Consider the following 24,803-nt stretch of genomic DNA (forward strand, 5'->3'; position numbering starts at 1 on the left):
TCGTTTCATGATGATCCGGATGCCGTTCCGTGGACCGGCATATACGCGGTTGGCACTGTGGTCGCGCTGTTTGCTACCGGCTCTCCCGCTCACTACGCAACCTAGGCAGAAGTTTAGGTGCACACTGATGGTAGACTATGGCTCTTCGCCATTGAATAAGCCCTTCTGACAAATGGCCTACCAATCTCAATCGGACAGCCTACGACTTCCGACTTCGGCAAGGTACATGCCACAAATTGGCCAAAATGACAGGCCTGCTGCAGCTACAGTATCACTCAACTAAGACAAGGAGCCCATGGTGCTGCAAATAACTTCTCAATAAAATGTGAAATCCATCGTCAAGAGAATCCGCAGGATTGAAATTATCGCCCCAGAGCAATAAGCTGCTCTGCCCTGCGTTTCGTGCAACTCGGAGAAAGTCAAAATGAAATAACGCATGCAGCACAATATTGCTAAACTCTACATTCACGAGAATGCCTCTGTAGCTGAAGACGAGTTCTGTAAACTCATTCATCTCTACCGGTTCCGACTGTACTGGGTATAAAGGTGGCAAATAACTTATCTCAGATTGTTACAGTGATATTCATTTGCCTAGGATGAGTGAAGTTTCGTCTACTGATAATCCGAGATTCTTTAGATGTGATTGCATCTAGTGGAATCTACCTATCTACAGAACTCCGAAAAACCAGTCAAAATCCACCGTCAAACGCCAAATACACAATATGACTAACCTGGAAACATGTGCTCGCAACTCAACAGTTAGTCGAATGGAAAAAGGTAGACTATATACAGGAACCTGAGCATGTCACTCACTCCGTCTCGATTCCATCCCCAAGACGGTTTGCAATTTCCAGCAATGACTCCTTAACCTTGGCTTGCCACTCGAGAAGCTGCTTCTGCCGTGCCATGCGCGTGTTATAAACGAACTTAATCTGCAGGGAGTCCCCGATTACGATGGCCTGTGTCTCAACCAGCGCGGTACGCAGAAGACCGGACCCAGATCCAGTCGCCTTTGGCTTGTTCACATCCACATAGCGAAGAACAGAATCGTCGCGCTCCAGCTGTTGATACTGACCAAGATAGTTCAGAGACAACTCAAACGGATTGTGGTGCTTAAAAGCGACATGGCCATCGTCGGTCAGCCAGCGGGTTGCCCAGTAAGGAACCCCGTTGCCCGGCACACTGGCGCGCACATCTCGCACAGCCTGCAAGTCGTCGACAATATCACCAGATGGTTTGATCACTACCGGAGTGGAGGAGGTAAACCATCCGATAGTGTTGGAGACATCAAGATCTCCGCCAAACTCATCCCGACCATGACTGTAGATAAAGACCGCAGGTACCGGACGGTCACTGAACGTCGCGCTGAATGCGTGGAAGATCGCTGACAGGAAGATGTCGAGCGGTTTAGTCTGATACTGATGGTTGCATTTCCCCATCAAGCGCGCGGTTGTCTTGGTGTCCAGGGAGAACTCCTGGATAGTTTCGGTCACGAAAAGGTTCATAGATTCTTCCATCTGCCAATAGTCATATAAGGGAGCAGGAACCGAGAAGGGCAGCACGTATTCGGGTGTCCATTTCTCATCGGCATGTTCCTTGAGTTTACGGCACCACAAAGCAAATGAGTCGGAGCGGTGGGAAGTGATTGCCCCGGTGGATAAGCCTTGCTGCATATCTTGGAGGAGAATGCGCCATGAAACGGTGTCGATGATCATGTGGTGTACAGTAAGTCCAACATATCGCGCTCCGTTCGGAAGCTTGAAGACTATGGCACGCATCAATGGACCACGCTGCAAATCGAAGCCAGACTGGTTGGGCGCAGTGTATGGTTCGATAGCTTGCAAGTCAGGCACTTCCATCTCCTGGTACATATAACTATTGGACCGGTCAAGAGGAATATATTGCATCCAGCGACCCGATTCATCGCGCTGAAACCGAGCACGAAGCATGGGATGACGCTCTACCGTTGCATCCACTACCGGCTCTAAGTCGGAATCAGAATGGACCGATAACAGGAATGTAGTATTGTAACGATTGAGATCGCAGTGCTGTTTCAGGTCGAACTCCCACGTCTGCTGAGGAGAGAGATTAAATGGAACACCGATATCGTCTTCCATCGGCTCCTCGTCTTCATCCAGAGGTCGCACTCTCTGTGCTAATTCGGCAATAGTAGGACACTGAATGAGATCTTTAACTGCGAGCGATAGCTTGGCATCACGACACTGAGCGATAACCTGCATGGCTGAGATGGAATCACCGCCAAGGCTCTGGAAGGACCGCTGCATACTGATGCTTTGTTCAGGTCGGTTCAGCACGGAGGCCCAAATACGCCTCAGCTCAAATTCGGCAGGTGTACTTGGGCCGCGGCCGCTGGCTTTGGATCCTACGTTGGCAATCTGCTCATATGTGGCATCGTCCAGGGTCTCAACCCAGCGCCGGACCTTCTTCCGGTCCAGCTTTCCGGAAGGCAACAAGGGGATCGCGTTCACTGGTACCCACAGGGCCGGAACCATGTAAACCGGAAGGGCTGCAGATATGGTGTTAGCGATTCTGGTCACAACCGCCATAACTTCAGGTCGCCTGTTCTCTGGTACAAGAGACACTCGTCCGTCCTCCACAGGAAGATCAAAACCCTTGAAAGAAACAACAGCCAAGAGCTGCTTCTTGAATGGGCCCTTGGATGGGAGCAAAGTCAGTGCATGGTGGATATTCTCATCGCGCTCGACATTGTACTCGATCTCGCCCAATTCAACACGCTGGCCGCGAATTTTGACCTGCCCATCGGCTCTCCCGATGAAATGAATTGTGCCATCTGCATTGTATCGCACGAGATCACCAGTGCGATAATACCTCTCGCGCTCCCAGGATCCTGGAACAAAACTCTTCTGTTCGACAAAGGCAGCAGCTGTTTTCTCAGGATCTCCCAGGTAACCTCTCGCCAAAATGGGTCCTGAGATCAAGAGCTCTCCAACAGCACCAATGGGGAGTAACTTAGAAGGCTGCTTCGCATCAACAACCCAGAGGACGCCACCAACTGCATGTCCAATGTTGGCTGGATCGGTAGTAGGTTGCAGCCCTGGGTTAGCTGCTGCTGCCACAGAGCACTCACTAGGTCCATATCCATTGTACAACTGTACCCTGTCAGCCCAGTTAAGAATATCACCCTTTGAAAGAGCTTCTCCGCCAAGAATCAGCGTTTTCAGTGAGGGCACATCAGATGGCTGTAGGAGTTTAAGAACAGATGGAGTAAGGAAAGTCCAGTTGATATTGAGCACATTGATGCAGTGCTTGATATCCTTGCTCAAATTTTCGTCTGGCACGCATATGCATGCACCGAACATGAGTGATGTCATGATCTCTAGGAGACTAACATCGAAGCTGTAGGAGGCAAACTGCAGCACTCGAGATGAGGGACCCAGGCAGGCAAGCTTTCCTTGAGCCAGGGCTCCAGAGCAGAAGGCAGCATGTTGCACAACACATCCTTTGGGCTTGCCTGTGCTGCCAGAAGTGAAGATGACGTAGGCGTCATCATGAGGGCGGGCTCTCACGACACCTTGGTGGAGATCATCTCCTTCGTGCTTTAGCTTGTCGAGGAGAGCTTGATCAACACTGACAATCGTTGGAACCAGGTTGTCCCAATTCGAAGCGTATTTTGGAGATGCCAGCACAACATTGGCTGCAGTTTGAATAGAAGCCTCTCGGAGGCGCTCCACCGGGGTTTTAGGGTCGAGCGGAACGAATGCAGCTCCAGTACCCAGGACAGCAAGCATGGCAACGATAGCCCATGCTGACTTTTCGAATGTCAGCGGCACGTAATCTCCGGCGCCAATACCAAGCGTCGTTAAGTATTGAGACAGAGACAACCACATTCGTCCAAACCTCTCATAAGTTATTTTTTCAGCCAGAGTGTCAATCGCAATAGCATGAGGAGTGCGCATAGTCTGTTGAAGCACGAGGTATGGAACTGTAGAAGATGCCGTTTCTGGCACATTCTGGTTCCAAGATGCAATTTGCGACAGATCATACCGGCCGATAACACTAAGCTGATCAACTCGGGCCTCAGGGTTCTCAATCACGGACTTGAGAATGGCAGAAAATGTTCCCGAGATGGACTGGGCTTGGGATTCCGAGATACTGTCGGTCCAGTACCCGAGTTTGATGTCCAGGTTGCCTGGCGAATCGATAACGTGAACCGTAATATTGTACTACAGCAGGTTAATTATTGCAGAGTGTTACCGAGTGAAATCATACCTCTGTTGGCTCTCGTACGACGAGTCCCTTGAAGTCAATATTAGTTACAGCTTCGTCACTGTCAACATCAGTCATAGTCTGGAAGGAAATGCCAGTGTTAAACAGCGGCATTCCTGCGAGTCCAAGGGCATGTTGAATCTCTGCAAGCGAACAGTGCTGATGTGCAAGAGAATCCAGGAACTCTTCTTGGCAAGCCTTTAAGGCATCCTTGACAATAGTGGCGTCGTCTAGCAATGCCTTACAGATGAGGACGCTGATCGTTGGCCCGACCATGTTAACTAGGTCTTCGACGGGCGCATCTCTTCCGGAAGCCAGATAACCGAAGCAAATATCGTCTCGACCAACATACACCCGACAGACAAGAGCCCAGACTGTCTGCACAAGGTTGGATATCGTGATACTGTGGGAGACACAAAAGTCGCGCAAAATGCTGGCAGGAACCTCAAGCGCTACCTCGGCGTACTTCAGCTCATGTGTACCTTGGGCCTCAGCCAAACTGGGAAAGTAGCATGGTTCGACCTCGGCAAGATGGTCCTTCCAGAAAGTAATGCTGGCGGACATGTCATTTGCGGCAACATATTGGACAAAGTCCCTGTACTTGGCACCTCCACTGGGTCTATTTAGTGTTCCCGCGTAAGCTCGCTTGAGGTCTCTCAGAATCAATGACTTGGATACGCCATCGACAATGGTATGGCTAGCGTCAACTCTGCAGAACACTCTACCGTCCGCTGTGAAATTGATTGAAAACCGATGGGGAGGCATCACAGGGTTGGTGCTTAGGTTGATTGTCTCCTCCAGCACAGACCCAACATCGACATCTGAGCAAGGTGTTACTGAAACTTCCGCTCTAGGACGTCTCAGAACAATTTGAGCGTAGGGCTCTTTGCCACCAAAGTCGTCGGTAAAGATAGTCCTCAGCGCAGGGTGGTAATCAACTACCTTTTGCCATGAGGAGAGCAATCTACCGATGTCGATTGTCTCGTCAGGCTCGCGGGACGTCACCTCCCAGCCGATGGATACGTTGTAACTGCCCTGCTTCCTGGCTTGGCTCATAAGCAGACCTTGCTGCAATGGAGAGCAGGGATATATGTCCTCTATCTGATGTGACCTGAGACCAAGCCGTGGAAGGTGCTGATGATTAACTCTATCAATGGATGTATAGTCGAGTGCAAGTAATGGGATGTCCGCCAAAGTGAATTCCCTGACCGTGTTGGGTGCTAGGATCGCGACTGCTTGCGCGATGTTCCGTCTGAACTGGTCGACAAACAGGGATAGCTTCTGAGCGCTGACCTGATCGGACCCGACCGTGATTTTGAACTGTCCAGCCTCAAGGAGACATGAAACCTCGATTATTGTGTCGACCATGGCGCCCAAACCGTGTCGTCCATTTGGAGTGATCTGCTTCAATGCAGTACCATCTATTATTTGGCCAGGCAAGCCGTAGGTGAAGATGATGTTGGAAGATCCAAGCGTGCTACTTTCATCTCTTCGGCGAATATTGTCCTTGGTCTCACGGATTAGCTGAAGAGTGATCTGATCCGAGTGTTCCACAGGCACGTGCACGGATTCCATCGAAGAAAATTGACCAACAAGGCCTCTCAAGTCCTTGCTGAGAGTAGACTCCCGGGCAGAGCTCTCGACAATAGCCTGGGATGGTTGGCCCTGCTTCTTGAGGATTTGGTAATATGAGGGGATCAATGCCGCCAGAAGTAGTTCCGGTGTGTTGGTGCCGAACTTCGCGTTGCAGGGTCCAGTGAGAAGCCCTGTAATTTCGCAGTCGAGTTCTAGCGTTTCTGTAACATGTTCCCGATCTCCACTGACAGTGGCAGTGGTAAAGGTTTGCAAAGAGCTAGCAATAGCCTTCGTGCCACGTTCGCTTCTGAGGTGGTCAAGCCAAGCATGAGAGAACTCGTCTCTGCACCAAAGCTTACTTTCCCAGACATGTTTCGTTTTGTCATCATCTGACTGAAGCAAGTAATCGAGGTGGCCAATAACAGTACTCAGAGACTGAGAATCAAGGGTGGCTGCATGAATGACAAGAGAGATGTGCTGTATCCCGCGAAGAGAGAACAAATCAATCATGAAATTTGGGTTACCATTTATACCAAGGCACGTCTGACGACGTTGCACAATCTCTTTCGCTTCCTCCAAGCTAGAAACATGGTTCAGATTCAGGTGGTAAACTGGAGTTTCAAGCTCGTCGTGGTCTTTGAATACTTGAAACCATTCCCCATTTTGCTCCTCGAACCCGAGAGTGAGCGCTGGATAGGAAGAAGTGATGCTTTCCAAGGCCTTGTCGAGCTGCTGAATACTGACTTTGTGATCGAGCTTCAGCAGTATAGCGTGGTGGATGGCACTGTTGCCAGAACGTGACGCTTCGAGGAAGGTGCGCTGTAGGTGCGATGTCGGAAGGTGATCTGCCTTGCTTCCCAGGAGCACAGTCGCCGAGCCAGACTCCTCTATCTTAGAAGCAACTTCAGTGACGTTGTACCGCAATAGGTCAGCTACTAGAACCGTCACTCCAAGTTTGCGGAACTCAGACATGACAGCCATCGCTTTGATAGAGTCACCACCCACAGACAGGAAGTTGCTGTGTTTGCCAATTTGCTCCTCCGGTATATTCAAGATTTTCGACCAGACCTTCTGCACCAATGTCTCTGTATTGCTCATAGACTCCTTGTTATCAGGTTTGTCGGAGTTACCCATGATGTGCTGGAAGGCCTCGGTGCTGATATCAGCAACGAATTCCGCAACCTTCTTCCGGTCCATCTTGCCCGATGACATGAGCGGAAGACCCTCCAGGGCAATCCAGACGGTCGGGACCATATAGGAGGGAAGCAGATGTGACAGCCTCTTTGCAATTGCCTGTGTTTCTTCTGCGGCCTCGGCATGGTCCACCAAGCGGATACTCGGGTGTGTCTGCACCGAGGCAGTCGTATATTGCTTATGAAGAGACAAAACACCAACTAAGCGGGATTTGCAAGGACCACTGTATGGCACGAGTGCCATACCGTTACGGATGAGTGTATCTGTCCAAAGATGGTGCTCTACCTCCCCTAACTCCATGCGCTGCCCATGGAGCTTGACCTGGTGATCCTTACGTCCGATGAAGTGGATCATACCGTCTGCATCGTAGCGTACCAGGTCACCCGTTTTGTAGAAGCGATTCCAGATTTGTGAAGTACCCGGGGTCATCCAAGCAGGGCTTTGAAAGAAAGCTGCTGAGGTTTTCACAGGGTCTTTGAGGTATCCACGCGAGACAATAGGTCCTTGGATAATCAGCTCACCTGTGGCGCCAACAGGGAGTAGTACGTTGTGATTTTGCGGATCCACTATCCAGCATACACCACCGATCGCTCTACCAATATTCCGTGGGCTGGACTGGGGGTTGAGCTGAGTGTTGGCGGTAGCTGCGACAGAGCATTCACTGGGCCCATAGCCGTTCATCAGCTGGAGCCTTCCAGCCCATGTCATCATATCTGACTCTGACATAGCTTCGCCTCCTAGTACTAGAGTCCTCAAGAGCGGCAGTTGATCGGGAGTCAATACCTTCAGGACCGACGGCGTCAAGAAAGCCCAGTTGACACGGAAGTCATTCATGGACTGGACAAAGTCTGCACGCCCAAGTTGCTCATTCGGGATGCAGATGCAAGCGCCAAAAATAAGCCCCGTGAGGATCTCCAGAATGCTCACATCGAAGCTGTATGAGGCGAACTGAAAGATCCGAGAATGAGGTCCCATGTTGGCCGCTTCGCCCTGCCGCAGGGATCCGCTGCAGAAGGACTGGTGCTCAATCATCGTGCCTTTGGGCTTTCCGGTGCTACCAGAGGTAAAGATCACGTATGCAAGATTCTGAGGTGTGACAGCGACTGGAGCGAGGCACCGGTCACCACTCGTCATGACTGTTTGTTCACTGACTATTATTGCCTTAACAGAGAAGTCCTCGAAAAGATCGTGATATTTGGCTGTCGTCAAAACAATCGGTGCATCAACTTGGCTGACAATCTCTCGTAGGCGTGATGAAGGGTGCGTCGGGTCGAGAGGGACAAAGGCACCACCGGATTTTAGTACTGCAAGCATTGCTATGACATACCATGCCGTCTTCTCAAAGCATAATGGCACAATCACCTCAGCCTTGACTCCCAACCCTACCAATGCGGTAGCTAGATGGTCAGTTAGGGAATTCAGCTCTGCATACGTCATCTGCGCATCCCAAGAGTCAATAGCAGGAGCCTGTGGCTGCAGGGAAGCTCTCTGTCGAACTAGTTCATGAGCACACTCAATCACTGGAGAAGGTGAGTTAGAGTTCCAGTCAATGATCTCTTTGCGGCTTAGCGGGCCCAAGTAGGTTGCACTTGCAAGATCAGTGTCCGGGTGGTTGTTGACCAATTCGAATGTCTGACGGAGAGTATCAGCCAAATGGACTGCGAGGTTCTCTGTTACCGTGGACGGGGTATAAAGCATATGAATGTCAATGCCATTCTTAGTATTGATGGCATGAAGCTCGAGGTCAAGCTATACGTGGTAAGTCTTTATCTTTGAGTTGCTGATAAACAGGTGCGCCCTACCTCTGGCGATAGCGAGATCGGTCTGCCAGCTACACGTTCTTCGCGAAGGATTATAGCGCTGCGGAAGGTTTGATATGGTTGAGCATCGGGCTTCGCGTCTTGTGCTTCCAGCATGGATTGAGGAAGTTGGAGAGTTGTTCTCACTGCTTCGAGAAGGTCTTCGACTTTGAGAAATTCGTCCACATCAAATAATATAGCTGTTGTCATTGTTATCCCTAGTGCTTTCGGATCTCGACATACGATACTCACTCGTGGAGCGGGATTCAATTGCTGTCTCGTCATGGTATTCAAAATTCACGCTCTCCGTGCTATAGCAACGAAGGGCAAGGCCAAAGGCTGTGCAGAGGATCTCGGATACCCCAGATATGGTGCTAGTTTTCCCTTCAAGAGGCAAAAAGTCATCTATAGAAACGGGTTGCTCAGAGTCTGAGATAAAGTCATGCTTGATACTCTTGACAGACTTGGGCTCGATGCTAAGATGAGGTGGCTCAGGGGTGGACAATGCAATTGGAGCCATTTGCGCGGCTGGTCAATGAGAGGAAGGTAGAGTTTGCAGATGAGAAATATAGACTGCAGGTCACATTGATTAAAAGGAACTTATGGGATGAGAAAGAAAGCCTCGCCTAAGGATATGTCCATATCGACAAGGCTTGTACAAAGATGTCCGGCCTTCGAGAGGTTGGATTGAGCCTGAGAACCAACACTACGTTTCCCTGTCAGCTTCGTGTGGAAGACTTCAAGCAACAGGGGCTGAGCAAATCTATCGAGCAAGTGAAGCTGATACGATTGTGGCATGCAGCCATCGCGTAATTGCCCCATGGCCTGTATCGACCCTAGTCTTGATACCGACTCTGATACCGAACCGTCACGTATTTGGTATCTAACGCTGTTACGGTAATTATGGATGTATTGATACCATGATCGGGGAGAACTGTCAGGGGACCCACCGGCCACATGGATAGCAAGGATCCTTCTTGCATGGTCCAAGGCTTCGCTCATCGCGCCAGCGCCGATCATGTGGGGTCCAAAACATGAAAGTCCAAGCGTCGCTGCAGGATCCGACCTGTTCCAATGGCGTGGTTATATTTACGCACCCGCCAATGAGCGCCACCTACGCCTGGACAGCGTCTTCGCGGTCGTTTGCGCCTATGATCATGCCCCTCTTGTACATACAGGCGCTCTAGCTGGCGCATTACCCTGACAATGTCGGGGGTAGGCAGGCAGCAGCTCTCTGCTAGTAATCCATCTGAGGATTTCGAACAGTATTGCAACACCCCAAGCATTGCTTTGAACTTAGGCAGTGCGACTCAACGAACACCATAGGAGTGAGTGCTGGCAGTCCGAGGTCTAAAGTGCAAACTGAATCGCTTTACTCCAGATGGCCTAAATTCACGCTTGCTGCCCGTACTCCGCAGAATAGGCGAAGTAGCAATGAACTGCTCTATCGCATCCGAAGATACTTTCGGGCCTCAGGCTCGAGACTGCTATGGCGGCTACGACTTTACTCTGCTGTTCGAGGAGTCTGTGATGACGATCGGCCCAATCGGACTTTTACTTCTTTGTCTTTTCCCTAGAGTGGTCTACCTACACAGAAAGGAACCGAGAGATGGAAGTAAAGATGGCGCTTATACGGCCAAACTCGTAGGTCGCATATCTTGTTTTCCTGCGCCCAAGTCGTCGCATCGTTAACTTTGTCGCAGATCAGCTACGGGTGGTTTGCTGCCATCCAAACGGCTATTTTAGTATCGTGGACATCAAGTAGTGAACCCGTGACACGCACGACTATTCCAGCTGCGGTGCTCAGTCTGGTCGCTGCTATTATGCTCGGTGTCGCATCGCAATTTGAACACACGCGCTCTGTGAAACCACCCCTTCTCACCGAAATCTACCTCCTTCTTACCATTGCCTTCGATGCCGTTCGACTACGCACGCTATGGGGTGTTGGGTATCAGGGTCACATATTCAAGCTATTAACTATCTCGGTTGTGTGGAAGTTGGTCTTACTCGTGCAGGAGGCCTGGCCTCGGGCGCTTGGTACATTGGAACAGTCATACAGTCCTGAAGAGAAGGTCGGGTGGATCAACCGGCGCATGTTTTGGTGGGTTAATCCGTTACTGTTTCTGGGCTCCAAGAAAGATCTACAAGCGGATGATCTCTTCACTCTAAACCGGTCCTTGCAGTCTGAAGTTTGTTCGAAAAGCTTCTCCAAGGTGTGGCAGAATTGTAGGCTTGTCCCCCTTTCCTTTCTGCATTTAGCTAAGTATGAGCAGCAAGCCCGGAAAGAAAAGGCAAGAAAAATGGACTTCTCTGGATTATGGCGTGGGAGCACAAGCTGGTTCTTCTCACTGCCGTTATTCCTCGACTGTGCTTCACGGCTTTCACCTTCACCCAGCCGTTTCTTATCGATGCGGTCGTCAAGTACCTGCAGACTGTGTCGGAGAAACACAATCGCAAGGATGGATATGGGCTGCTTGGTGCATATATCATTGTATACGTCGGTTTAGGGGTGAGTATGTTTAAATGTTTGGTGCTTTGCGAAATGCTAATACTGGTTTAGATTTCCGAAGCATGTTACCAGCATATCACATACCGTACTATCGTCCTCATGAGGGGTTGCCTTGTGCCGCTAATCTATGAGAAGACGCTCTCCATGGATCCGAGATCCGCCGAAGAATATGCACCAGTAACGTTGATGAGCGCTGACATTGAAAAGATAGCCTTTGGTATGCGCTACATGCATGAAGCTTGGGGTAATATTATCGAAATTGCTTTGGCACTGTGGCTGCTATATCGCGAGCTAAACTATGGAGGACTGAGTCCTATCCTTATTGCAGTCGGTAAGTCTTTCCACCGGTGCAGACAAGCTAGGACTGGATATTAACATTCTGCTAGTGTGTGGAGCTACTGCTGCAACCATGGCACCGGCTGTCGGGCGACGTCAGGCGACTTGGGTTGAGGGCATACAAAAGAGAATCGACGTCACGACATACATGATCAACTCCATGAAGAGCTTGAAGTTGGAAGGTCTTACCCCTTGGTTCATGGATTTTGTACAAGATTTGCGAGTTCAGGAGATAGGATACGCTAATCGCTTCCGATCCTTTCTTATATACGCCGTCAGCTTGTGTTAGTACATTGCTTCAAGGCTTTTTGATTACTTTCTTACTAACATACACCAGCATTCGGAACTTCAGTCATATCGCCCGTGGTCGGCTTCGGTATATTCATCGCCTTATCACGATCTGACAATGGCCCGGAGCTGACCACCGCAAGGGCATTTACAACTCTGTCTCTGTTTTCAGTCCTTCAGAACCCAATGTCAATGCTACTGCAATCGGTACCTAACCTCATTTCAGCCGTTGGATCTATCGAGCGTGTCCGTGTGTTCCTGATGACAGAGAACACCAAAGAAGTCGGCTTCCTCAGCTCCTTTACCTCCGAGCAAACCTTGTTCCCAGAAATGGAAAACCTCCGAGATATGGAATTGAAGGATACAGAGATGGAGAATGCAGTCGAGGCGCTGAACTGGAGTGTGGGATGGGTATCTACTCGCGAGCCGGTTGTGAAACGAATGACTTTCAAGATCCGCCCGTCTACGCTAACGATCATTACGGGCCCAACTGGGTGTGGGAAGTCGACTTTGCTGGCTGGTATGAGGGGCGAGACAGCCGTCACAAAAGGGTACATGAAGTGTCGCTATTCGTCTGCCGCATTCTGTAGTCAAGATCCATGGCTCCAGAACGGAACAGTTCTGAGTAATATCCTTGGCCCTGCGACCTATGAGCCGCGGTGGTTCCGGGAGGTCACGCAAGCTTCTGGGTTGAGGCAAGACCTAAGGTCGATGCCGTTGGGTGTTCAGACGGTTGTGGGAAGTAAAGGACTGTCATTGAGCGGTGGTCAGAAGCATCGAGTGGTGAGTCACTCTAATCTTCTTGGAGATCATCATTTCTGAGCACTGATCATCAATATGACAGGCACTTGCTAGAGCGCTTTATTCACGACAGCCCTTGTTGCTCCTCGATGATATATTTAGCGGGTTCGATGCGGACACAGAGAAGCTAGTAATAGCTCGGCTATTCGGTCAAGGTGGCTTTTGTCGGAAACACAACCTGACAACCATCCTTGCAACCCATTCCAGTAAGTAATCTATTTAGACACCCTGGAAAATAATAGAAACTAACCTCGATGTCAAAGCTCGCCTTGCCTCCTCCGCTGACTACACCATCACGCTCGACAGCAAAGCCCGTTTCTCAGAAAAGGAGGATTCAATTGTTTCCAGCCTCCCCGGCCCTAGCGGAGGAGACTTCCTCCCAGAGCCCATCATGAGCGATGCAAGACTGAGCTGGATTGTGAGGCAGTCTAATCCCGATGTACCGCACGAACTTGCCGCACAGCTTGAAACATCTGATGCTAGCCGCCGGACAGGCGATGTGACAATTTATAAGTACTATCTTGAAATGGTTGGAATACTTAACTCTGTGGTATTCTTTATCGCGGTCGCGATATTCACTATCAGTTTGGCATTTCCAAGTGAGTCCTGCAATCCACTATATCCGATTAAAGCTCACATATGCAGGTGTTTGGGTCCAGTGGTGGGCTGCTGCGAACGAAAAGCACCCATACGAGGACCTTGGAATGTATCTGGGCGTGTATGCCTTTCTAGCAGTTATGGCGGAGCTGTCGTTGTTTCTGGGATGCTGATAAGTCTACACCCAGTCTCTGGAAAAGGCGATGGCTAACCAAAATCACGCATATGATGAGCAATATGATTCCTCGAGCATCGAGGAAGTTGCACAAGATCCTCCTTCGCACTGTGTTGAAGTAAGTCCATTATTTGTGTTTCCAGGTAGCCTTACTAATTTCTGCAGCGCTCCGATATCTTTCTTCCATACGACAGATTCTGGCGTGACTACAAACAAGTAAGATAGCCATCGCTGTACTTTGGTGTGAAGCTCACAGGCGCAATAGGTTCAGTCAAGACATGCAACTGGTGGATATGGAGTTACCACTTGCCCTTGTCGAGACGAGCGTTGGTATGTTCAATACCTCCCTGGTATTGCACCAATGAGCTTTGCTAACCTGTAGGAAGCCCTCATGTCTGCAATAGCACAGCTCCTAATAGTTTTCATCACTGGAAAATACCTTGCAGCCATCATCCCGCTATGCCTGGCAGTCTTCTACTTTCTCCAAAAGTTCTACCTCAGAACCTCGCGCCAGCTACGGTTTATGGAGCTAGAAGCTAAATCTCCTCTCTACTCTAATTTCATGGAGACCGTGAACGGACTGGTAACCATACGTGCGTTCGGCTGGCAAGCTAACTTTCTTGAGAATATCTGCGGTTTAACAGATGCATCGCAACGGCCGTATTACTTGCTCTTCGTTATCCAAAGATGGCTCACTCTCGTCCTTGACATGGTCGTGGCAGGAATGGCGACGCTGATTGTTGGCATTGCAGTCGGCGCTCCTGGGTCTATTGGAGCTGGTTCTGCGGGACTGGGGCTACTGAATATCATTAATGTGAGCGAAAGTCTGAAGCAGCTTATTTCGAACTGGACTGTTTTGGAGACATCAATCGGAGCAGTGTCGCGTGTCAGACAGTTTCAGGATGATGTTCAGCCTGAGGATAGGCCAGATGGACATATTGAAATACCGGCGCGCTGGCCGGAGAGGGGTGACATTAAGTTCTTCAATGTCACTGCTTCTTATAGGTAATTTCTTTTCACATTGTTACGTATAAGTACTAACTGGTACATAGACCCGATAGCGAACCAATTCTCAATGAAGTGACATTGTCAATCTCAGCTGGTGAGATGGTCGCTGTTTGCGGTCCTAGTGGCAGGTATGTTAGCTTTGCCCCTCTTACAGGCTCCCATGAGATACTAAGGTCATCAAGTGGCAAGAGTTCATTAGTCCAACTCCTCTTCCGCCTTCTCGAACCCGACAGTGGTCAAATTACTGTCGATGGGCTCGATCTTAGCTCTATCTCATGCCAGGACATCCGATCGTCTCTCTCATGCATATCTCAGGCAGTGACCATCCTTCCCGGTACTGTACGACAAAACATAGACCCACTTGGGAAAGAATCGGAGGAGAGTGTTACCAACGTGCTGAAAGAGGTCAAACTGTGGGACATCGTGTCGACGCAACTTGGCGGTTTGGACGGCCAGGTGCAGGAAGAAAGCTTCTCGCAGGGACAGAAGCAGCTTTTGCGCTTAGCTGCTGCTATGCTGAGGAAGAGCAAAGTTGTTGTATTGGATGAAGCGACTAGTAGGTACGTTTACCGTCGTATCTCAAAGCAAGCGACTGGCTACGGGTTAGGTCGAAGATAGCTAATTCTCTACCAAACAGTGTCGACCCCGAAACTGACGCTCTCATGCAGCGTCTCATCCGGACAGCATTTGCAGACTGCACAGTTATTGCAGTTGTTCATCGACTCCATACGATTCTTGATTTCCACAAAGTAGTTGTCATTGAGAGTGGACGCGTCGTCGAGTGTGGCGCTCCGAAAGACTTGCTGGCCGAGAATGGCCTGTTCAGTCAACTCTACGGGAGAGGTACCACTACCTCCACCACCACAGACATGGATCCTGAGAAGTCATGGCTCAAGATATAAACATTTCGTACCCACGCGCTTTTATCTCTTGGCTGGGCTTCCTACGGTGTTGTTTTCAGGCGTTGTGCTTATAGACCGTGGTCGGATGTGCTCGGTGATGTTTGGCGTCGGTGCACCTACTTCCGTTGAGTGGCTTACAGCAACGGCATTATACCGATAATTGTGTATTCAACTTCTTCTGTTGCATTCCTTTGTCTCCTAGATGCTTTTAGCAATCCTACTCTGCTTACGGAGCAGTGACTCACTAAACGGAATTAATTCCTTCATAATTCCAAATACTTCCGGATTAACCATTCCGGCTTATCATGCCACGTCGCCCAACGGTCGAGCATAAAAAGGAGAATTTCTCTCCAGATTTGGAGTATACTTGCTTCTTCTGTACGACTTCCTACCTCATCAAATTGATATAATCTTGTTTTGAGCATATTGAAGCATCAATTACAATGGAGTCCCACCATCTCAGCACCGTCCCGGATACCAAGATCCATTTCACCATCATCAAAGCTCAAACTTCCTCATCGTCTACGCCGCTTCTTCTCTTCCTCCACTACTGGGGCGGTTCCAGCTCAACATGGCACAAGCAAACTTCACTTACATCCCCACACACCCTCAGCAACACATACAACACAGTCGCCATTGACCTCCGCGGGTGGGGGCAATCTACAGGACCCGCAGAGAGCTCAAAAGACTACTCCGTTACTCCCATGGCATCGGACGTTGCATTGGTGCTATCCCACCTCCAAAGAACCACCTCCCTCATCGACAACGGCGTGATCCTGATCGGTCACTCCATGGGAGCGAAGGTCACCCTAGCTACTCTTTCCAAACTCTCCGGCAGCCTATTATCCCTCATCAAGGGCCTCGTACTCGTCGCCCCGGCACCCCCAACACCACTGATCCTGCCCGCTGAGATGAGCGAGCAACAACGCAAAGCATATGATAACGAAGCCTCCGTTCGGTGGACGGTCGAGAATGTTCTGTCCAGTACGCAGAAGATCTCGAGTGAAGATATGAACATGGTTATCAAAGATAGTTTGACAGGGAGTATTCTTGCTCGGGACGGGTGGATTCTACATGGTATGCAGGAGAATATCACATCTGCTTTGGATGAGGTCTCTACTCGGCTGGCAGGGCGGAAGGTTAGGGTTAGTGTACTGGCTGGAGCAGAGGATATTGTTGAGAACAAGGATCGGGTGGAGAAGGAGGTCATTGGAGCGCTGGCTCAGAGGGCCTTTGAGGTGCACTTTGAGGTCCTCGAAGGCGTGAAGCATTTGATTCCATTGGAAAATCCGGAGGGTATCGCTAGGGCTATTCGCTCGGTTGTCGCATAGTGTTTGTATGCATTTTTCATGTTCAGGGCAGAGAGGGTCAATAATGTAATCATCAACCAGTGATGTGGCAATGTATACTTTTTCGTGGACTTGGAAAGGTGCACAAAAAAGCATAGCCGAGGAAGAGAACAAAGTAGGTGGCGTATTTGTTATACCTCTCAAAACCCAGTACTTTCATTGACTAATTTCAATAAAATGGTATGGATTGCTCTTACTTTACAATGATCGATATTTAGTTGGTGGTCCTCACGAAGGTCGACTTCATGTTAGGGTGTGCTGGTGTCACCTGACACTAAAGCAGCTTGGCTATAACACGATTCTGTTCAGCACTCACGTCATTAGCTTCTCATATGGGTCAGAACCTACAAATGGAGGTTGGGGACGTACTGCTGACTGCTGACTGATGCCCGAGGTGGGTGAATGGTTCAGCTACTGGCTGTCACTAGAACTCCTGCCAAGAAACTCCGCCGTGGAGTTGTGGTTGAAAGGACTACTCCCGGTTATACTATATTCGCATCAACCAATAAGTTGTTTCAACTACTTTCACCGATGCTGAAGGGATCACCGCTGCAGCTCTATGGCACCATAGGCACGAAAATAGAGTTTCACGAGTAGAAGCTGGCCACTATATCGCAGCAGCTAAGACACGTGTGTGCCACGTTTCGAAGGCGACTAGCGTTGGGGCCGGAATGTTCCAGGATTATTGCCTTCCTCAAGTATCGGTATTGGTATCAATCTTAGTCTCGCAATGAGTCTCGCAGATGCCGTCGGGAACCGATAATTCCATCCGAAAGGATCCGAGGAAAGTCGGCTGCAGCCGCAATTGGACGATCTCCAGCAAGGTATTCAGTTCCTGACTCACGAGCAGCGATCCTCCCCTGATGATAGGTTGGGATCACCCCGGAAGGATGTGTCCATGCTTTGCCCGGTTCCAGTGACTAGATTCGACATTTCAGGCCATACACTTGATACACTAGTAAGGAACGTTTAGCGCGATTTGGTTTTGCTGTGTATGCGTACGTACGTAATACTTGTGACAATTAGTATTACTGTTTTACGAACAGTACGATCCTGTAAGGAACATCAAGATCACCATCACCGCACGTATACAGCCTCCTATTCAGCTCCGCCTCGTTCGATCCTGTGACAGGCATATTTACGCTGCAGGTTATCTTTATGCTTTACTCTAGCTTCTGGGTCGCCCACAATTGCTTCTCCGGACCGAGACCTCCGATCTGGCCCTCTTCCTTATCGTGAAATGACCCCATTGCCGGGCTTATCTTCCTATGCTACAGAGAGTTGTGGGATATATCACTTCAGAGAGCAACAGTTTTGACACCCAATTTCTGGAGTACAGTCGAATCACCTCTTCCTTCATCTCATCATCATGACTGTCAAAACGCCGTTGTCGAGTTTGAGCTCGGAATTCGCGGGCCTCACTCCCGAGATCTCTCGGCCGTCCTCTGTCGCCGGCGACAAACGGTCGTTAATCGTTGCATATGGATCTGTTGATACGAGAATATCCCTACCCACATTACAGTTATCGTTAGCAACTCAGTTATGGAAGGACTTCACATTGGATTTGCTTTCGTCTTCGCCACAGAATGACCTATCTACCAAAGAAGGACTCGTCGCCGAGTTCATCAACTTTTGCATCACCCGGTCTAGCGACGACACACATTGTGATGACGCCGCAGCAACACTGCAGTTGCTTGAGGCTCTCTTAGAAAGCTATGAGCAAGACTTTCTTGGTGGAAATGATATCCACTCCGCTCTGTCCCAGCTTGATATTCAACATAAGACCCCCATAATCAAAGCATACTTTGCAGCATACGGAACCCTCAGTCGCAAGTCTAAACGTCAAACTTCTCTCCTCCTCGAGTCCGCTACAGATGGACCGTCACGTATATACGCAATATTCGGAGGTCAGGGGAATGATGAGAAATACTTCGAGGACCTAAAAGATACATACGCGACGTACACCGATATCCTCCGTCGTTGTGTCTTCTCCGGAGCCAGATTGTTAGAGGAGCTCGCTGGGGCGCCTGCATTCAAATCTCACTTCCCACATGGCTTCTCGCTAATGGACTGGCTGGAAAAGCCCGACTCTGAGCCAGAGGCGGTGTATCTTCTTTCTGCCCCCGTCAGCATGCCCTTGATTGGTCTCCTCCAAATGTGTCACTTCATCGTGGCTTGTCAAACAATGGGGCTCTCGCCACGAGAGATGCATGGCTATCTGTCTGGCGTCTCAGGTCATTCACAGGGAATTGTCGTAGCCCTCGTGATTGCTGTCTCCGAGACGTGGGAAGACTTCTACCGACAATCTCTCGAAGCCCTCCGTATCCTCTTCTACATCTCCTGTCGCAGCCACGAGATATTCCCTCCCCAGTTCATCCCCGAGTCAATTATACGGGATGCAGAAGACAACGGAGAAGGGGCACCTGGTCCCATGCTCAGGGTACGAAACCTTCGACGGGGTCAGCTACAGAAGATCATCGACACAGTCAATAGCTACCTCCCGCAACAATCTCGTGTTGCTATTTCCCTCTTCAATGGTCCTCAAAATCTCGTTGTGACCGGCCCGCCTCTTAGTCTGTATGGGCTGAGTCGGCACCTACGTGGCTTGAAACCATCAAAGACCAGTCGCGAGGCACAGATCCCGGCCAGCAAGCGGAAACCTAAGATCGAGCATCGCTTCCTACCCATAACCGCACCCTTTCATAGCATGTCTCTGGATGAGGTCGTTCCTTTGGTTATGAAGGATCTCGCGGATATCACCATCACAGGTAACCAGTTGCGCATTCCGCTTTACGCAACAACCGATGGCCACGACATGCGCATTCACAAAGACAGAAACCTCATCGGTGATATCGTGAGCATGATTACACGCGAACCTGTACACTGGGAGAAAGCGACCTCTCTTTCTAATGCTACTCATATCATCGACTTCGGTCCGGGAGGCAGCGCCGGTGTGGGGGCTGTCACTATGCATAATAAGGCAGGTCAGGGTGTGCGTCTAATACTTGGTAGTTCCATGAAGCATAACGAGGAGTACGGAAACAAGGCAGAACTCTTCAATCGTGACTCCGACTACCCCGTCGTTTATGCTGATAATTGGGCGGAGACGTACAGGCCGCATCTGGCCAGAGATGCAACGGGTAAAGTTATTGTTCAGACCAAGTTCAGCGAGTTGCTGGGGCTTCCTCCCATCATGGTTGCTGGTATGACGCCGACTACTGTGCCATGGGACTTTGTCTCTGCTACCATGAACGCTGGCTACCATATCGAGCTTGCTGGAGGGGGATACTACAGCAAGGGTGCCATGGAGGAAGCGATCAACAAGATCGTGCAAAATGGAATTCCAGGGCGGGGAGTTACATGCAATATCATTTATGCGAGCCCCAGTTCCGTCCGTTGGCAGATTCCCCTGCTACAGGAGCTCCGTGCCAAGGGCGTCCCGATCGATGGGATGGCCATTGGAGCGGGTGTCCCCTCTGTCGACGTGGCCAATGAGTATATCGAGACACTTGGCCTAAAGCACATTGCCTTTAAGCCCGGGTCGGTGGAGGCAATCCAGCAGGTCATTGACATCGCCCGCGAGAACAAGACCTTCCCAATTATACTTCAGTGGACTGGTGGCAGAGGGGGTGGACATCACTCGTATGAGGATTTCCACGCCCCCATTTTGGAGACATATGGTCGCATCAGAGCGTGCAAAAACATCATCCTGGTCGCTGGTAGCGGCTTTGGTGCCGCCGACGATACCCTGCCTTACTTGACTGGAGAGTGGAGCAAAGCATTCAATGCACCATCCCTCATGCCATTCGACGGGATCCTACTCGGCAGTAGAGTGATGACAGTCAAGGAGGCTCACACCAGCCCTGAAGCCAAACAGTTGATTGTAGATATCCCTGGTGCAGATGATGCAGTCTGGGACCAGACCTATACACGACCTACTGGAGGAATCATTACCGTTCGGTCCGAAATGGGCGAGCCAATTCACAAAATCGCCACCCGGGGAGTCCTGTTCTGGAATGAGATGGACAGAACTGTGTTCAGTATTGCAGATAAGAAAGCAAGAGTTGCCTTCTTACAGAAGAACAAGAAGCGCATTATCGACGGCCTCAACAAGAATTTCCAGAAAGTGTGGTTTGCACAGGATGCAGATGGTAAGCCCTGCGAATTGAACGAAATGACACTGTCTGCAGTTGTGTGGCGAATGGTCGAGTTACTCTACATCAAGCATCAGGCTCGCTGGATACATCACAGTCTGCAGCAGTTGACATTCGACTTTCTTCAATGGCTCGAGGATATTGTTGGCGAGATGCACAGCAATTTCGGGTCCCGGTTTTGGCGGGCAGTTGAACAAATCGATGAACCCTACACGGCCATTGAAGAGTTCTTGATCAGGCATGCTAGAGCAACCTCAGAGCTGATGGATGTACCCAGCACTCAGATGTTCATCCATTTGTGCCGGCGCCGTGGTCAAAAGCCCGTTCCATTTATTCCTGTTCTCGACGAGGATTTTGAGGTATGGTTCAAGAAAGACTCACTGTGGCAGTCGGAAGATGTTCAGGCAGTGCCGGGCCAGGATGTTGGCAGGACCTGCATTCTGCATGGGCCTGTCGCCGCCAAGCACACCACGGCACCAAACGAGCCGATCAAGCATCTGTTGGATGGTATTCACTCTCAGTGGGTCAAGTCCCTCGCAGCTCTGGGATATGACAACGTGCAACCTCAGACACCTCTGACAGAAGGAGGTATGAGTGAAGTGCCGAGTGAAATATCTTTGACCAGAACATACGACCCTACAGTCCTCGGGAACGAGCTGCCTGCGGTTGAAACTTGGATGCAACAACTGGCTGGTACGCAGAAGGGGTGGAGACATGCTCTCTTCTCACAGAAATCTATCGTTCAAGGGCACAGTCTGTGCGATAATCCCGTAAGGCGACTCTTCGCTCCTCGGATCAACACCTACATTGAAATAGAAGAATGCACATCTACGGAACAGTCGGTGGTTCGGCTTTTCGAGCGATCAGCGGATGCGCTGCAGACTTTGGTTGTTGAGGTGCGTGCTGTTAGCGAGGACATCATCAAGGCCACGCTGTTCGAGAATCGCACTGTCACGGGAGCACCGGCAGGGCTCGAGCTGCTATTTAGCTACCATCCTGAAATCCCGTTCGCGCCGATCCGAGAGATTCTCTCCGACAAGATTGAGCGAGTGAAGGATTTTTATCATAGACTGTGGTTCGGTGAGCCGCTGCGATCTCCTGGTGATCCCTCACATGAAGATGAATTCCACGGTGATGTCGTTACCGTAACAGCGGATGATATCAGAAGATTCAGTCACTCCATTGGCAGTACATCCGCACCGGGGCCTCATTCGAGGAGTCAGCAGAGAATGGATGCCCCTATGGACTATGCGATCGTTGTTGCCTGGAAATCGGTCATGAAGCCATTGTTCACCAACAGTATCAGCGGTAACCTTATGAAACTAGTCCACCTATCCAACCAATTCCGCAGGCTAGGAAGCTCAAACCCCATCCGGGATGGTGATGTTCTTTCGTCAAGAGCACGCATCCGAGCCATTCTGAATGAAGACTCGGGCAAGGTTGTGGAGGTTTCTTCCCTCATCACTAGAGATGATGTGGATATAGTGGAGGTCGTTAGCCGCTTCATGTATCGCGGATCATATAACGACTACGACATAGCCTTTCGGCAGACAAAAGAGCCCAAGATTGATCTCCAACTAACAAGTGTCAAAGATGTGGCAGTGCTTCACTCCAAGCCGTGGTTTGTTCCTGGCGACAGAGACCTAGACCTTCGGGGCTATAAGCTCACATTCGAGCTGGAGACACATGCCCATTTCCAAAGCAAGTCGCTCTACCGCCAACAAAGGTGTTTCGGTCATGTCTACGGTCGATCTCCGACCGGTGAGGTCCTCGAGGTAGCTTACATTGATTACACAGTCGGCGTCTCAACTAGCAACCCCATCATGGATTATCTCAAGCGCCATGGAAGTGTGGTCGAGCACCCAGTTTTATTCCAATCACCAATCACTCTTGGCGGCGGCGAGATCCAGTTCAAGTCTCCCTCATCAAATGAAGAATATGCCGTTGTCTCCGGCGACTATAACCCGATCCATGTGTCCAAGGCCTTTGCCGCCTATGCAGATCTTCCCGACACCATTACCCACGGCATGCACATGAGCGCAAGGGTTCGTAGCTTGCTTGAGCAGCTGGTTGTCCCAGGCAACCCTGGTGGCTTTAGACGTTATCACTGCAACTTTGTTGGAATGGTTCTTCCGCATGACGATGTGGACCTGGTCCTGCAACACGTTGGTATGGTAAACGGACGGAAGCTGGTTCATGCAGAGGCCCGACGTGCCGGTACTGGAGACAAGCTGATTATAGCGGAAGCTGAAATTGAGCAGCCCAGCACTGCTTTCCTGTTCACTGGCCAGGGCAGCCAAGAAAAGGGAATGGGCATGGAACTTTATGCCTCCAGCCCTGCGGCGCGGAAGGTGTGGGACCTAGCTGACAAGCATTTCGTCGAGAATTTCGGTGAGTATGTTTCCATCCACATGAGTACGTTTTCTAAACCTCCCTAGGCTTCCGCATTACCGACATTGTCCGAAACGACCCTAAAGAACTCAAGATCCACTTCGGCGGTGCTCGAGGACGAGCGATCCGCGAGAACTACATGGCTCTGCGTTGTGAAATGATCCATGCGGATGGGCGAACAACATCCGAGAAGATCTTCAACAACATTACACAGGAGACCAAGTCACACACCTTCCGATCCAGCACTGGCCTTCTCTCTTCCACCCAGTTCACCCAGCCAGCACTCACCCTCATGGAGAAGGCTATCATTGAAGACATGAAAGATAAGGGGTTGTTGGCAGGTCACTGCAGCTTTGCTGGTCACTCTCTGGGAGAATACTCCGCCTTGGCAGCCATTGCCGAAATTATGCCAATTGAGAGTTTAGTATCTGTGGTTTTTTACCGCGGTCTGACAATGCAGATGGCAGTTGAACGCGACGAGCAAGGAAGATCGAACTTTTCCATGTGCGCCGTTGACCCCAGTCGACTATCGAAGTGTATGTTCCTTCGCTGCTTTATGTGACTGGTTGCTGACTCTGTTTAGCATTCAACGAAGACTGCCTGCGGTACCTGGTGTCGCTGATTGCCAGCGAAACCGGCTGGCTGCTTGAGATCGTCAACTACAACGTCGCCAACTCTCAATACGTCTGCGCTGGTGATGTAAGTCGATTGTTTGGGCAGTTTGTAAAAACCCTGCTAATGCATTCTAGCTTCGAGCCCTCGACACCCTCTCCTCTTTGATCGGCGAAATCAAGCCCCACCAATCTGACTTCCAGGCTATCCTCCAGGGTACCCAGCCTCTTGAGGATATCCGCGCCAGCATACTCGATACACTCCATCAATGCGCCAGCGCTGCCAAAGCCAAGCCCCAACCAATTCAACTTGAGCGTGGCGTGGCCACCGTGCCACTCCGAGGAATCGACGTGCCCTTCCACTCTTCCTTCCTTAGCCCAGGCATTACAGCCTTCCGTGCATGTCTCTACAAGTACATTGACAAGGATACATTGGATGCGGATCGCCTGGTGGGTAAGTACATCCCGAACCTGACGGCACGGCCATTTGAAGTCAGCGAGGAATACTTCCGGCAGGTGTTCCGGTTGACGAAGTCGCCGATTATTGCGAAGGTTTTGGCAGAGGTAAGTTAATGACCCGTGTTGTCTAGGTTATCAAATTCTAACTTGGTCGTTCCTAGTGGCCAGAGTATATAGATGTTGAGCGCGGGTTGGAAAAGGTCGCTCGGTCGTCGGAGGTTGTCGTTGCATAGTTGCATTTGGTTTATATATGGTTTTGGCGTTGTTGATACCAGAATGTTCAATAATATACTTAACCTTGTTATTATGTCATTCTACGTCCTATGTTGCTTGTCTTCTGCGCTCTGTTAGTAATATTAGCAATATAAAAAAGAACTAAATTAAACCAGGTTACCGGATATTGATCT

At 50.2% G+C, this 24,803-nt stretch overlaps 4 protein-coding genes across 4 annotated transcripts; 3 read left to right on the plus strand and 1 right to left on the minus strand.

The window, feature by feature from the left end:
- Positions 1-809: 809 nt before the first annotated feature.
- BO83DRAFT_364740 (nonribosomal peptide synthase) lies at positions 810-9,358 on the minus strand (the record flags this gene model as incomplete). The annotated part of the gene is made up of 4 exons (XM_025529637.1): positions 9,069-9,358; positions 8,820-9,016; positions 4,252-8,766; positions 810-4,205 (listed from the first exon to the last, which is right to left on the minus strand). The coding sequence occupies exons 1-4, from the start codon at positions 9,334-9,336 to the stop codon at positions 810-812; spliced, it is 8,376 nt and encodes a 2,791-aa protein (XP_025386196.1). The 5' UTR covers positions 9,337-9,358.
- Positions 9,359-10,250: 892 nt separating this feature from the next.
- Positions 10,251-15,502, plus strand: BO83DRAFT_364743 (P-loop containing nucleoside triphosphate hydrolase protein; the record flags this gene model as incomplete). Its single annotated transcript, XM_025529638.1, has 15 exons — positions 10,251-10,460; positions 10,520-11,042; positions 11,090-11,325; positions 11,377-11,656; positions 11,712-11,945; positions 11,999-12,732; positions 12,794-12,956; positions 13,014-13,349; positions 13,396-13,456; positions 13,688-13,738; positions 13,788-13,852; positions 13,909-14,527; positions 14,575-14,658; positions 14,713-15,086; positions 15,149-15,502. 15 exons carry the CDS (start codon positions 10,251-10,253, stop codon positions 15,430-15,432), a joined length of 4,254 nt encoding a protein of 1,417 aa, XP_025386197.1. The 3' UTR covers positions 15,433-15,502.
- Positions 15,503-15,808: 306 nt separating this feature from the next.
- Positions 15,809-16,983, plus strand: BO83DRAFT_380028 (alpha/beta fold hydrolase). The gene has a single exon (XM_025531650.1). It carries the CDS (start codon positions 15,876-15,878, stop codon positions 16,761-16,763), a length of 888 nt encoding a protein of 295 aa, XP_025386198.1. The 5' UTR covers positions 15,809-15,875; the 3' UTR covers positions 16,764-16,983.
- Positions 16,984-18,150: 1,167 nt separating this feature from the next.
- On the plus strand, positions 18,151-24,629 carry BO83DRAFT_448918 (malonyl CoA-acyl carrier protein transacylase; the record flags this gene model as incomplete). Its single annotated transcript, XM_025536712.1, has 5 exons — positions 18,151-23,350; positions 23,374-23,862; positions 23,910-24,025; positions 24,076-24,501; positions 24,558-24,629. The coding sequence occupies 5 exons, from the start codon at positions 18,151-18,153 to the stop codon at positions 24,627-24,629; spliced, it is 6,303 nt and encodes a 2,100-aa protein (XP_025386199.1).
- Between the last annotated feature and the right edge of the window lie 174 nt (positions 24,630-24,803).

Source organism: Aspergillus eucalypticola (assembly GCF_003184535.1).
Source record: "Aspergillus eucalypticola CBS 122712 chromosome Unknown BO83scaffold_19, whole genome shotgun sequence".
Lineage (NCBI taxonomy): Eukaryota > Fungi > Ascomycota > Eurotiomycetes > Eurotiales > Aspergillaceae > Aspergillus > Aspergillus eucalypticola.

Coding starts and splice junctions, on each gene's coding strand:
- BO83DRAFT_380028 (XM_025531650.1), top strand. CDS start 15,876: ATGGAGTCCCACCATCTCAGCACCGTCCCGGATACCAAGATCCATTTC.